At 42.1% G+C, this 13697-nt stretch overlaps 1 protein-coding gene across 3 annotated transcripts in view; it reads right to left on the bottom strand.

The window, feature by feature from the left end:
* Nucleotides 1-13697, bottom strand: part of ODAD2 (outer dynein arm docking complex subunit 2) — a 132141-nt gene that overhangs the window by 57413 nt on the left and 61031 nt on the right. For all 3 annotated transcript variants that reach the window (XM_029077607.2, XM_029077609.2, XM_029077608.2), the window contains exons 14-16: nt 12521-12631; nt 10013-10167; nt 7570-7812 (exon numbers count right to left, since the gene is read on the bottom strand). In XM_029077607.2, coding sequence (XP_028933440.1) covers nt 7570-7812; nt 10013-10167; nt 12521-12631 — 509 coding nt within the window. The remainder of the gene's footprint in view (nt 1-7569; nt 7813-10012; nt 10168-12520; nt 12632-13697) is intronic.

Raw genomic sequence — 13697 nt, 5'->3', positions numbered from 1 at the left:
TTGCAAGAGGCCAAAATTTGAAAATAATTTTGAATGCAACAACTGGGAAAGTGGAATTCAAGTAATTATAAGGGTATCAGTTGGGAGAAAGCAAAGGAATAATACTCAACAGACAGTCAGCTAAAGCAAATCAATTGGAATAATATTAAAAATTGAGGGTTGAAAAAAGTGGTTGCCACTACTTAAAATTCAGAAGTTTGTTTTCTCTTTCAAACATCTGCTGCATCCCTAGTCCTGGTTCAACAAAGGCATAAGAAAGAAATAGAAGTAGTATTTGAGCCCCCACTGGGGAAAGTACAATAGAGACATTAAACATGTTCCCCACCCACATGGAGCTTACACTGTAATTGGACAGTCATAGCAATTTAAATCAAGTAATAAGAATAAATAGTAGAGTGTACAATTGACTCTATATACACAAGTGTGATTGAAGGTATAAATCAGGAATCAGCAATCTTTTGGAGAGAAGATAACAAATATATGATAAAATACAAACCAACTGTTCAAGGCTTCAGTGGAAAGAAAATCACTCAATTTATGGCCAATTAGATTGGTACAAGCGTTTGTGCAAACTAACATCAAAACCCACCTTGCACAATCCCAAAACAACCACTCTTCAGACACAGTGTACTGAATTAAGAAAAAGTACCAATAGCTAATCTTCCTAAATTTTCATGCCAAATGAGTCTATCCTGTGCCAGACAGGAAAAACCTGTGACTTCTTTGTTCCTCCCTTTAAGGTGCTCTGGCTGGGTCAAATAGGATGCACCCAGTTTTAGAGACAGAATTCTTTGGGGTGTAATTTCAGAAAGTAATCTGTTTTAACAGAGAAAGTTATAGAGTGAAGTCACGGAGCCTCACTCCTGGTAGCCAAATAACTGACCAATGAGGAAAGCAGTAGGATACCTATCATATTTCTATTAGAAAAAATTTCAAAACATTCATTAAGGGCATATTAGTTAAAATATAAGTTACTTGAGAGAAGGGATTATATCAGAGTTTTAGTATATTATTTCTAGCATCAGTTTAGTAGGAGGCACCTTGTGTTCAATAAATACTTGGTTCCTGACAACTTAGGCACGTGCTATTTATTTAATCGAGCTTGAACGTGTTCCAAAATCCTTCTGAAAATAGAGAAAATTCTGATTCTGTACTTTTTGACATATCTTTTTGAGTCAATGGACCAACAAAATCACAGACCTGGAATGAGACAATAACAACTAATACAACAAATAACTAATGCAACTAACCTTAAAATTTTATTGTTGATCAAAATTTCTCTCAAGATGCAACATAAAGGTCTATGCTATTCAAAGATCTGGGGAAATGGTTGCTTTTCCTCATTTTTCCAATGCACTTGGGGGTAGAAACAAAAATTACAGGAACCACTTTTGTTTCTATATGGTTAGATGGTATTGTATTGCAGTCTGTAATGAGAGCTGTGTGCTTTCAAAACAAACAAAGGAGACTGGCAAAAGAGTTGTGGGAAAGAAAATAAGAAATTACATCTCCTTATGGGCAAAGGGGCTGATTGCCTATATTTCCCGGTAGCCACTGGGGCTTTCTGGGAAGTGTTCACCTCCACTACTAGGAGTGGAATTTATTTCTACTTCTGGGGAGGAGTCAAGCCTTTATAAGGGACTGTCCAAACCTGGTCTTTGAGTCTCTGACTGAGCTAGGGGAAGGTTCACTCCTGCTTTACTTCCAGTGGCACTTAAGGGCATGCAGGGAGTTCTCTTTGCTTAAAGGAAAGTAGGTTAGAATAAGAGTTGGTGACATTACAGTTTAAATCCCGTTTTCCCTTTTCTATGTGTAAGTTCTACAGTCAAACCACCCCTACGTTGGGTCCTACCTGAGCACACAGTACTTGACTTTGTTATCTCATATTAGTCAATCCTTAGCTTGTGGATGGCATCTGGATTTCCTCCACACTACTCTGAATCGTATTTTTGATTAAAAAATTAGTTGCTGGCCATCATTCTTTATGAGGAAATATTTTCAGCCATGTTCACCAAGGCTTCTACGGAGTTCCCATTTGTATTGTGGCCAAATTCTTTTGCTCCCTTTCTTTCTCTGAATGCCCTGGTGTGGAAGGGCTGGTAATCTGCACCTTAACCAGTGTAGGTCAGGGAGAAGACCCTTGTCCAGCATTCTGATCTAACAAATTGGTAAAAATGTGAACATCCATTTTCAATGTTTTTTTCTGCTGATATAATTTACTTGGTACTGACGATCAACTCCCTAAATCATTTCCTAGCTTTCAAGAAAATGCTAGTAGTAAACAAAAAATTAGTAAAACAAGGATGAATAACCTTTTTTTTTGCGGGTGGGGGTGTGAATAAATTCTATAACAATCTGAATGGCCATCGATCTTTGAAAAGACATTTCAGATTATCAGAGAATTTAAAAGGCAGTGGTCACTCTTCTACTCTTATTTTCCTAGTTTTCAAGTTGACATGTCAACAGCCATCTGTCTACTCACCTCACTTCTTTTCAGCCAACAATATTTTTTTGCATTTGTTAATGTCATTATTCAATCAATAATAATACTGAGCACTTAGTATGCATAGAGAATTGGACTTTGTGCTTGGGAGAATACAGTAGAGATGGAAGACACAACCTAGAACAATCACCATATCTACTCTTTGTGAATATTGCATTAACTCCCTGTGTACACTGCACTGAATTCAGTAAATGCTCATTCAGTACCATTACTTCTACAGCTACAACTACAATTACTATTTATTTTATTTTTGTATTTATCCCTGTCTTTATCTTTTAAATTGTTACATTCTTAATCCTCTATTTTTTCCTTTTATGGTTCTGGATTGTCAGCTCTTTGTGAGCACAGATCATGTCTACCATTTCTGTCATACTGTGAATTCCCAGATACTTAATAACGCGCCTCTGCACATAGTAAGTGCTCAATGAATGATTGATTGGCTTTGAAGATGGGAAGAACTGTGGTCTAGCAGATTTTAAGGGGAAGGGAGTTCCATGCGGGAGGCAGGGATTGAGGAAGAGGTCAGAGGAAGATGAGTTGAGAATTAGGTACAGTGGGAAGGTGAGTTTGGGAAGAAAAGGAGTATAAGATGAGGGGTAGTGGGCTCTTCTCCCCCTCCTTTCTGCACCTGGCTTGCACTTGGATTTGCACCCTTTATTCATGCCTCCCTCAGCCCCACAGCACTTTTGTACATAGTAATTTGTTCATACTAACGTCTGTCTCCCCCTCTAGCCTGTAAAATCATTGTGGGCAGGGAAAGTGTCTACCAACTCTGTTACACTGTAGTCTAGCAGTGCCCTGCACACAGTAAGCGCTCAATACGATTGACTGATGGATTAAGAGAGCTAATGGACTGCCAAAAGTCAGGAGTTCCTGGTTGACGTGGAGAGAGATGGAGGTTTTAGGAGAGTGGAGAGATAATGTTGGTATTTGTGAAGCGCTTACTATGTGCAGAGCACTGTTCTAAGCGCTGGGGTAGATACAGGGTAATCAGGTTGTCCCACGTGAGGCTCACAGTTAATCCCCATTTTACAGATGAGGGAACTGAGGCACAGAGAAGTTGTGACTTACCCACAGTCACACAGCTGCCAAGTGGCAGAGCCGGGATTCGAACCCATGACCTCTGACTCCCAAGCCCGGGCTCTTTCCACTGACCCACGCTGCTTGGGAACAATGGTTTAGAAAAATGATCTAGGAATCAGTGTTTAAGATGGACTGGAGAGGGAAGAGGCTGCAGGCAGGGAGATGAGGAAGAAGAGAATACGGAAGTCTAGTCGCTCTACATATGTGTAGATTCAGATAAAATTAAGATGAAAAAATGAATACCTTAAAAAGGAAAGGGGAGCCAAGTACTGCCCTTTCATAAACGGAATCCAAAGAAAAGTGCAAATACTAAGAGGTCAGACAGTGATTCTCTGGCAGACTGACCTTTTGAGAAGCAAGGAAGGGTTGGCCTGCAACAGAAGCCAAATCTTTTCCACCTCGCACATTAAATACAGATTTCGTTGTTTTTTTTTCCCTTTCTCTTAAAATAACAAATTCAATGCCACCTCCCCCCCACTGTCAGTGCAGCGTAATTATGTTTAAACCACAAAAACCAGGAAATTTAGAGTTACAGATTCCATGGTAGCTTTTAATTTTACCCTGGTGCATATGTAATATAAAAGGGTCTTTCATTACATGATCACATAACAGTGGACCATGTGACACTTTTTAAAAATATTTATTTTATAAATATAAGTTAACTATATAGGGGAAATATTTCATAAAATAGGTGAAGATATTTACCATCAGACAGGGAAATTGACATATAGAAAGTTCTTCTGACTATTCTACTAGTTAATTCCTTTTCAAACACCAAATAGAGCATGCAGTTTTACCCTATCTTACAAGCAACTCTTTTTATAGATGAAAAAACTGTGAATCTTTGAGCCACCGCAGAGGTATGGAATATTTAGAGGATCATTTGGAATACACAGTATTTCACCTCCAAGCTGTCGCTAATTCGCAACCTCTTTGGTAACGACAGCCGAACTAAATAGCACATGTGCAAAGTCCTTGGGTTTGAGAAATTACGCCAGATCTATTAGAAACCACTCATGTCCAAACATTTCAAAGTATACCCTGTCTTCTCTACCCAAGCAAACTATTGTCATATCACATGATAAGATTATTGTGTCAGCCTCTTCACGGGTCTCCTTGCCTCCATCCTTTGACTGTACCACACACCGCTGTACCCATTTTCTTGATGCAACACTTGACACACATTTCTCTGCTTTTCAAACATCTCCGCCTCATTAAAGTTACTTCAGGCTTCATGACTCTCTCCCAGTTCCATTTACTTTAATCTATCAGCTCTCTTTACCGATTACATCCCAGTTGAACCTTTTGTTCCTCTTAAACCCACTTTGACTCTTTGGCTTCTGACCCCTTGCTCATGCTGTTCTCCAGCCTGGAACTCCCTCTCCTGCCAAACTGTCATATCTCTCTTCACAGTCTTTCTAAAAATCCCACCGCCTCTGGGAAGCCTTCTCAGATTCATAGCACCCAAGTGCTCTGCACATAGTAAACACTCAATACATATGATAGATTGATTGGACTGTGAGCTCCTGAACAACAGTCATCATATGGGAGGAGCAGGGCTGGGGTTGTGTCCCTTGGAGAGAGAGCAAGACTAGTTTTACATAACTCAACAGGAAAGATGTTGAGAGTGTAATTTCTGAAGTTCTTAGAGTGTGAAATTTGTTTTTCTGATCCCTGGAGGAGGGATGGTTTCCCAGGGTTAGCAAAGACCGATCTAAGGAAAAATACATGCAAAGAAAAGATGGGAAATCTCTTGGAGTGGAAAGTCCAGGAACAAATGTTCTGAGTGAGATTTCAGGAGAAGGAATGTAAGAAGTAACCGAGAGCCATTTTAGGTGTTAGGGAAAGTGTTTAGGAGGTTGTCCCTGGATGAACACTGGGAGTTTTAGAATGCCCAGACTAAAGGAAAAATCCTAAAATGAGAGGAGCTGTCTCAGGAGTGCTGGTCTAGTGGAATGTAGAGTTGTCTTTGTCAAAGACCAGAGGACAGGTCCTTTTAAGATCCATAGATGATGCAGCTTTACTAATGGAATGCTATTTAAAATTGATCAAAGGATTATTTAGGTGGTTAGAAGCAACTAGTTAACCTTGGGCATTTGTGGTAAGAAAATGAGCACTTTTGCAAAACTAAAATTTATCTTTCAACATCTTTTCAAATACTACCAACTTTGGATGGCTACATTTCAAGATTTAACTTCTTCCTTCATATTTGGCAGGCTTTTCTGAATTTCTTACTGAACAACAGTCACTCTTTCCTTTTCAAAAACAAGGTGAAATTTGTTTGAATAAAATTTGAGCAATAATGTGTTATTTTTGGTCCTAAAGATGACCACAATCCAGTAAGAAGTTATCCATACTGAGTATCAGAAATAGGAGCTTTATGAGTTGGTATAGGCCTGAGGTTTTATAATGCCACACTTGATTGATTGATTGATTTATGTTGCTGGTTCTGTGGGCTAATTTTTAAGGGTATTAGTTTGATCCTTCTCATTTTTATTTAGAAATTCCTGGAGGGAGTACTTCATTCATGTGAATTTTCACATCTCAAGGCTAACTGCTTGTCTAAGCCATGTTTACCCTTGTGCACTATCTAGCTTTTAGCCACTGGGTGACAGCCAAAGCACAAAAACAACGGCCTCTATTCATGAAAGAAGTAATCACTGCATTAGTATGCACACTGCACAAAATAAATCTCTCACTTTCCAATCTATCCAAAAACCTAATGAAGAATCAAGTTCCACAGAGAGGGGGAAATGAACACATCCCAAATACTGTGTGTAAAGTGAGTTTTGGACAGGGCTTAATTTGTGCCAAGGCTGGATGAGGGTCAGCCTTGGCACCTGTGGGTAGATAGTCCTAGCACCTGTAGCCCCAGGACCAGAATCCTGCCCCCAGCATACACTATCTAGAATCATAACTCCCACACCCTTCCTGTCTTCAAACTCTTCTCCCCCTCCTCTCAGTTGCCATCCACTTGAGGCAACCAGTCGAATTAGATGCGAGTTTTGCCCTAAATGAGACATTTGATTGAGACATCTTTAACAGTCATTTCGTTCACTTATGAATTGAGCCACACAGAAATCTGAGGAAGTTCAGGAGTGCTACTGCAGTCTTAGCTGATAGAGGACATCTTCCATTCAGAGCCTCTGGATTTCTCTGCCTCTCACAGCCTATGCATCTGTTTTCTGTGGCCTCTACTTGAAAGAATTCAAATGAGTGGGAAGAGTGTAACAGTTTTGTGTAAGGATGAATACAGGTAACATTACAGACACAAACAGATAACATTTTATAAATAACATATTTTTGTTGGGTTCCAATGGGGTTAGGACCAAGAAGGGGAAGTCACAAGTGCAGGGTTAATTTTCATCAAGTATCTGTCAGGATATACCAGCTAGTGGCTTTGGGGGTATAGTAGCTAGTCGTACCTGCACTCTCTGTCTCCCACCTTGGAACTGGAGAGAGGCCAGAGGCAATGTCATCTTTTGTTCTGTGTTGGCAGGAAGACAAAGTGGCTCCTCACCAGGGCTAAGTGCGGATAGATTCCCCCTCTGGGGACTTCCATGAGGAAGAGATATCTCCTTGGGTCTCCTGAGCCTGGGTGGCCTGGTGCTCTAACAGAGATGGGATGGAGGCTAGCTCTCTGGTATCACCAATGCCCAGGCATACCAGCCAGATAGGTATTACTGCCCCCGGGCAAGACTGGAGATTGTGCACCTCTGAAGTGGCCGGGCCCCAGCAATGGCCAAGACCAGCTGATCCAGCTGAAAAGTAACACGGAAAAGCAGGGCTTGTGCCGTCTCAGAGAGCCCCTGCTCTGAATCCCCTCGAGGGCACTGACTGGCCCCTGGTGAGGGCAAGTCGGGGGAATTGGAATTTAGGGCTAGGGCCGACCAGCCTCTGGTCATAGCCATAAGACTATAGTCCTACTTTTTTATTTTTAGTATTCTTGTAAAATCTTTAAAAAACCCGACCACTTCACTTACATCATATTTTCAGGTTCTGCTGCGCAAGCTCCTACAGCCTTGGTGACATTCACAAGAAGGGCTTGATTGGTTCCAGTGAGCAAATTCACAAGTGGCTGGATGCCACCGCATCTTCGAACAATAATCCGATTCGCTGGCTCTTGACAACACTCTCCCAGTGCTCCAACCACATTCACAAGGACTTCTTCTGGTTGATCAGTTAAGAGTCCTACCAAGGTTTCTATGGCTTTGTATTCCCGAAACCTGTATTGTCAGAGGAAAAAAAAATGGAACATCAAAATTACGTTATTTTAATTTTTATTAACGTTTGATTGTTCTCACATGGGTCATGTCATACTAATTCTCCCAGATTTCCTTTTCAATTCCTAATTCAAATATTAACTATTTATCTATACCTTCAGTTAAATACTAAACATTCATCACAAAGTAGCCTAGCATTGTAACTATATTTCTATATTATCTTATTTTACCTTATCATCTTATTTCAGCCCAAATATATAAAGGAAGCTATGGAGAACAAAACACTTCCTAGGAAGTTGCTAGACAGAGTGAGGTGCAATGGATTTTAAAATAAACCGTTATCACATTTCTGTAAATGAAAAAAAAAAATCAGGCATTTTACCCAACTTCCCTGTTGCCTTCACTTTTAATTTTTTTTTAGTTGTATTTAAGTGCTTACTACTTGCCAGACAACACACTAAGCATTTGGGTAGACAAAAGATAATGAGCTTGGACACAGTCCCTGTCCCACATGAGGTAACTGAGGCACAGACAAGTTAAGTGACTGGCAGAAAAGTCACACAATAGACAGCTGGCTGAGCTGGAATTAGAACTCAGGTCCTCTGACTCTCAGGCCTGTGCTCTTTCCACTAGACCATATTGTTGCACCTCTTTTTGTTCTCATCTTACTCACTTACTGTCTGAAACTGGCAGAGGCAGCTGCCCATGGTGAGTAAGCAAGCCACTGTCTCAAGGTGGCAGGTAGCAGAAGCGGGCATCCCTTGACCCACTCAGATGACCACCGTTCATGCACGGAGTCCCTGCCACTCCCCTGCCGATACTGCATGTACGCAAGTGCCTGTACTTGTTTCATTTTTTCAGTGACGCTCACTCCCCCATTTCACCCTTTGTCCCCTGAAACAAAAAAGTCTTATCAGTGCCACAAGGCTTACTTGTTTCTAATTTGGTTTTTTTAGGTGCTGTGGGATCACTGATTTCCCCCTCCCCTCCCATTTTCCTGGAGGTTGAAGGGTAAGGGCTGGGCTGTAACAACACAGAACCAGGGAGATGGGTGGCAGCAATGGGTAGGGATAGGAAGGCCTGGTGAGAGCAGACAGATAGGAGGTGGAAGATGCCATGATCTCAACAAGGTGCGTGAGACTAGTAGAGAGGGGAAAGGGAACAAAACAAGTCAAATCCCAGTCTTAGCATCATCCCTAACCCAGAAGCTGGGCACAGAGTGGGCACAGAACGCTCAGGGCCCGGGACCCCCTGGAGGCTTCAGCTGTAACCCTGCCCCACAGGACCTGAAGCTGGGTGCCGGGAGATGCTCCGGTAAGGAACCGGCCAGCGGGCAAACCCAGGGGGCTGGAGCGGCCTGCTTAGTTGGGGTGAGTTGAAGCTGGAGGTGGTACAGAGTGGCGCGGCAGGAACGGGAGCACAGCATTTAACTACAGTGCCAGTGAACAGCTTCCACAGTCGGGCTGGTGGAGGGAGGACTCTGGACAGGGTTCCCAGAGGATTAGCTGAAAGGCCTAGGGTCTCAGACAATGGACCACATTCAGCCATGCTGTGAGGGAGAGAGGGAAGCTTGAGAGCTGCTCCATCCTGACTTCGCACTCTAGACTGTAAGCTCATTGTATGCAGGGAACATTGTATTGCACTCCTCCAAATGCTTAGTACAGTGCAACTGAACAAAATAAGTGCTCAATAAATACCACTGATGATGATGCTGATCCCAAAAGTCCAGCGCCATTTCCTGTCACCCATGGGAGTTTTCTAGAAGTGGGGTGCTAGTGGCCTCTTCCCTGGAACCCACAGCTCCACAACTGGCCTGTGGGGAGGCACTTACAGTGTAGGGGCTCAGCTATCATGTTGGGGTTCTGTAAAAGAACCTAATTTCATGAAGGTTTATGGAACATCATACCCCACTACAGTCATTCACAGTACAGTTTTAATTATGAGGACTATAACCCAGCTGTACTATGGGGAGGTCTGTATGAATCTAGGCACTTTGGCCCACAGGAATGCCCCCGGCACATGAGAAGCTCCGAAAAAGTACCTCTCCATGGCCAAGGATTTCTTGTTGGTTAGTTGGCTCAAAAATAACTCTTCAAATAAAGAAATTCTCTTAGAATTGGCCCTGTTTCAAAACAGGGTTATGCTTCAGGATACTTTTAAATGATCGCCTCTCATTTCACAGCATTAAAAGGTTTACCCTTACTTTGTCACATTCTCTTTGCTGATTGAACATTTCCATATTGCACCCGTTACTGCTGCCAATCGTTCTTTATTGCTAGAGTTATTCAACAGGGTTGCAAGTGGTTTGAGTCCTCCGTGCTGTCTAACTAAATCTCGTGTTTCTTCATCTTCAGCACACTATGGAACAAAAGCAGGTTTAGGGATTATTATATGGAATTCCATGTTTCCTTTGGGCCCAAATGATCACAAAAAATGAGGGCGAAAACATCAGTATAAAGAGTTACTATTTATATGTTGCCTTTTACTGAGACAGACTAGTACAAGTCTTTCCAGAACAACAGGGAATGTATCTACCAACTCTGTTGTAGTGTACTTTCCCAAACATTTAGTACAGTGCTCTTTAAACAGTAAGTGCTCAATAAATACAACTGACTGAATGATTGACTGATTAACTAGCAGCTGGGTTGTTCATGTTCACTGAACAACCCAGCAAACATCTTCCCCGGAACCGGGAAGGTAATGATTAACCTCAGGTCCTATACCGTTAGCGACTCCTTCCTTTCCCCGCCGCCACCAAAACCTAGGTGTAGACCTAGGGCCCAGAAAACTTTGCTGAAAGAGGTGATTTGCCTGCTGCCAAAAACTGGTCCACAAGTTTTGCAAAGTAATGACATCCTCTAGCCCATTTTTTCAGCACAGACTTCCTGACCGTCACTTGGCCTTTGGGATGTCTCCGACTGCTTCTTGGGACTGCTGATTCCTTCCCTGTCGGGACTGTGTCTACGACCTCTATGGGACTCTCCCAAGCACTTACAGCACAACTCTGCACACAGAAAAACACTCGTTAACAGCACTTATTGACCGATTGATACGGAAGGCTCTTAAAAGGTCAAGTGCTCTTGCAAATACAGGAGCAAGCCCGCAGTGAGTCAAGTGAGATTCAGTGGAAGCCGGATAAACCTTTAGGGCATCCATCTCCACATCACACACAAAACCTCCTTACCATTGGCTTTTAAACATTCAATCACCTTGTCCCCTCCTATCTGTCCTTGCTGATTTCCTACTACAACCCAGCCTGCTCACTTCACATCTCTACTGAAAACCTACTCACGGTACTTCGATCTCACCTAATAATAATATTGGTATTTGTTAAGCGCTTACTATGTGCCGAGCACTGTTCTAAGCGCTGGAGAAGACACAGGGGAATCAGGTTGTCCCACGTGGGGCTCACAGTCTTAATCCCCATTTTACAGATGAGGTAACTGAGGCACAGAGAAGTTAAGTGACTTGCCCAAAGTCACACAGCTGACAAGTGGCAGAGCTGGGTTTCGAACCCATGACCTCTGACTCCACAGCCCGTGCTTTTTCCAGTGAGCCACGCTGTTTCTCTATCTTGCGGCCGACCGCTCGTCCACATCCTATCACTGGCTTGGAATTCCCTGCCCCTTCATATCCAACAGACCATCACTCTCCCCACCTTCAAAGCCTTTTTAAAATCAGAACTCATCTGAAAAGGCTTCCCCAAACAAGGCTTCATTTCCTCTACTCTCTCTCTGCTGTGTCACACTTGCACCAAACTTTTCTGAGAAGCAGCATAGCCTAGTGGAAAGAGCCTGAATGTCAAAGGACCTCGATTCTGATCCCAGCTTCACCACTTGTCTGCTGTGTGACCTCTGCTGTGTGACCTCAGGTATATTATTTAACTTCTCTGTGCCTCAGTTCCCGCATTGACAAAATGGGGATTCAATATCTGTCTCCCTCCTACATAGACTATGAGCTCAATGTATGATCTGATGATTTATCTACCCTAGAACACAGTACGGTGCTTGGCACAAAGTTCTTAAATACCAGAATTATTATTCCCTGTGCTTCAGTTTCCCTCTTCTTAAAATGGGGATTAAATACCTGTTTGGACACAGTCCATGTCCCACATGGGGCTCACAGTCTTAATCCCCATTTTACAGATGAGGTAACTAAGGCACAGGTAATTTGAGTGACTTGCCCAGGGTCACAGAGCTGACAAGTGGCAGGGCTGGGTTTAGAACCCAGATCCTTGTGACTCACAGGCCCATGTTCTATCCACTATACCACACTGCTTTTCTGTAACTTGTATCTTCCCCACCATTTAGCACAGTGCCTGGAACATAGTAAGCACCTTAATACCACTAATGGGATTAAAAGTAGTAGTATTATACCACATTTGTCAGAATATACTGTTTAAAAGGAATATTGGAAAATAATGTAATCAATGTGACATAGTGGATAGGGCATGGGCCTGGGAGTCAGAAGGTCATGAGTTCTAATCCTGGTTCTGCCACTTGTCTGCTGTGTGGTCTTGGGCAAGTCTCTTAACCTCTCTGTTGCTCAGTTAACATCTGTAAAATGGGGATTAAGACTGTGAACCCCATGCGGGACAGGGACTGTGTCCAACCCGATTTGCTTTTATCTACCCCAGTGCTTAGTACAGTGCCTGGCACATAGTAAGCACTTACCAAATACCATCATCATTATTATTATTAAATGAGTTTACCTTAAAGATGGCTTGGGCACAAAGCATCTGCAGCTCCTCATTTTCACTACTTAGGTTTTTCACAAGATTCTCAATCATCTTTTCTGATTTTATAGCACGTCTGTAGCTTGCCTATGAATGTAAATTTTCAAATTTTCACATGTACAGTAGTATACTATATTTCCACCATAAAACAAACAGTAGCATTTCCATCATATCACTTCCTATTTGGAGTTCGCTTCTACTATTTCCTTAATTGGAATTTACTTTATTTCTCTAAAACACAGATATTTTACTTCGCAATGATGCCGAAGTAAAATACTTTTCAGTGACCTTATTATTAGTAACATCATTTTGCACAATGTGATCTAAATAATGTAATGAAGGGTGACCAACAATTCTCTTTCAAGCCAAAATAATTTAGTGTACTGAATTAGCAATTGACTTCATGACCTTCTGGGCCACTAAGGATGGTCTAATTTGCTATTGTCTAACCCATGGCCCTGTCAAATATGGCATCACTAGGGCTGCTGACCCATCAAATGACAATGCCATCTCTTCACTGTCTGCTTGCACTGGAATTTAGATTAAAATTTGGGGTGGGAGGGAAAGAGAAGATATCCTACTGCCAACAAAACATACACTTGAGGGTTTTGGCAGAACTGATGGGTCCACTTGGAACTGGAATTTACTCTTTCTCTTCCTTGATCCCCATTTATTCAACAATATGCTGCTGTTAAATGGTCGGGGCATGTAATAAATAGGTGGTCGGAACAGAATTATGGAATAGATTTTCTCTGTGTAAGTGAGTTCTTTCAATAGTAGACACTGTTTTATACTGTCCCTATTCATAAAGCACTCCAGGGTGTGGCACTGTAATTCGTTATTTTTAAGGTTGGAGGTCTTCACAAAAATTCACTGAAATTCAGAGATTAGAAACAGAATGAGAGAGGAAACCTCCCCCCACCAAAAACAAGCCAAAAAAGATGAAATGTAGACCTCTGCTGATGTTCCTGATATTCCTGAAATGCTCCTAATGGAGAGGCAGAGGAGTCAGGTAAGGGGTCTAGGCAAGTTCCATAATGGCATTGTTGCTGATATTCTCACCCATCTCCTGTCTCATTACATTGTGCACTTTCTGACCACTTTATCTGGCTGTCGTGGCTGACTCACCATTCACTGTGGAGGGTAGTAGGAA

The sequence above is a fragment of the Ornithorhynchus anatinus genome, chromosome 13, assembly GCF_004115215.2.
Source record: "Ornithorhynchus anatinus isolate Pmale09 chromosome 13, mOrnAna1.pri.v4, whole genome shotgun sequence".
NCBI lineage: Eukaryota > Metazoa > Chordata > Mammalia > Monotremata > Ornithorhynchidae > Ornithorhynchus > Ornithorhynchus anatinus.
Note: the sequence above shows the minus strand (reverse complement) of the source record. Positions and strands in the feature narration are given on the sequence as shown.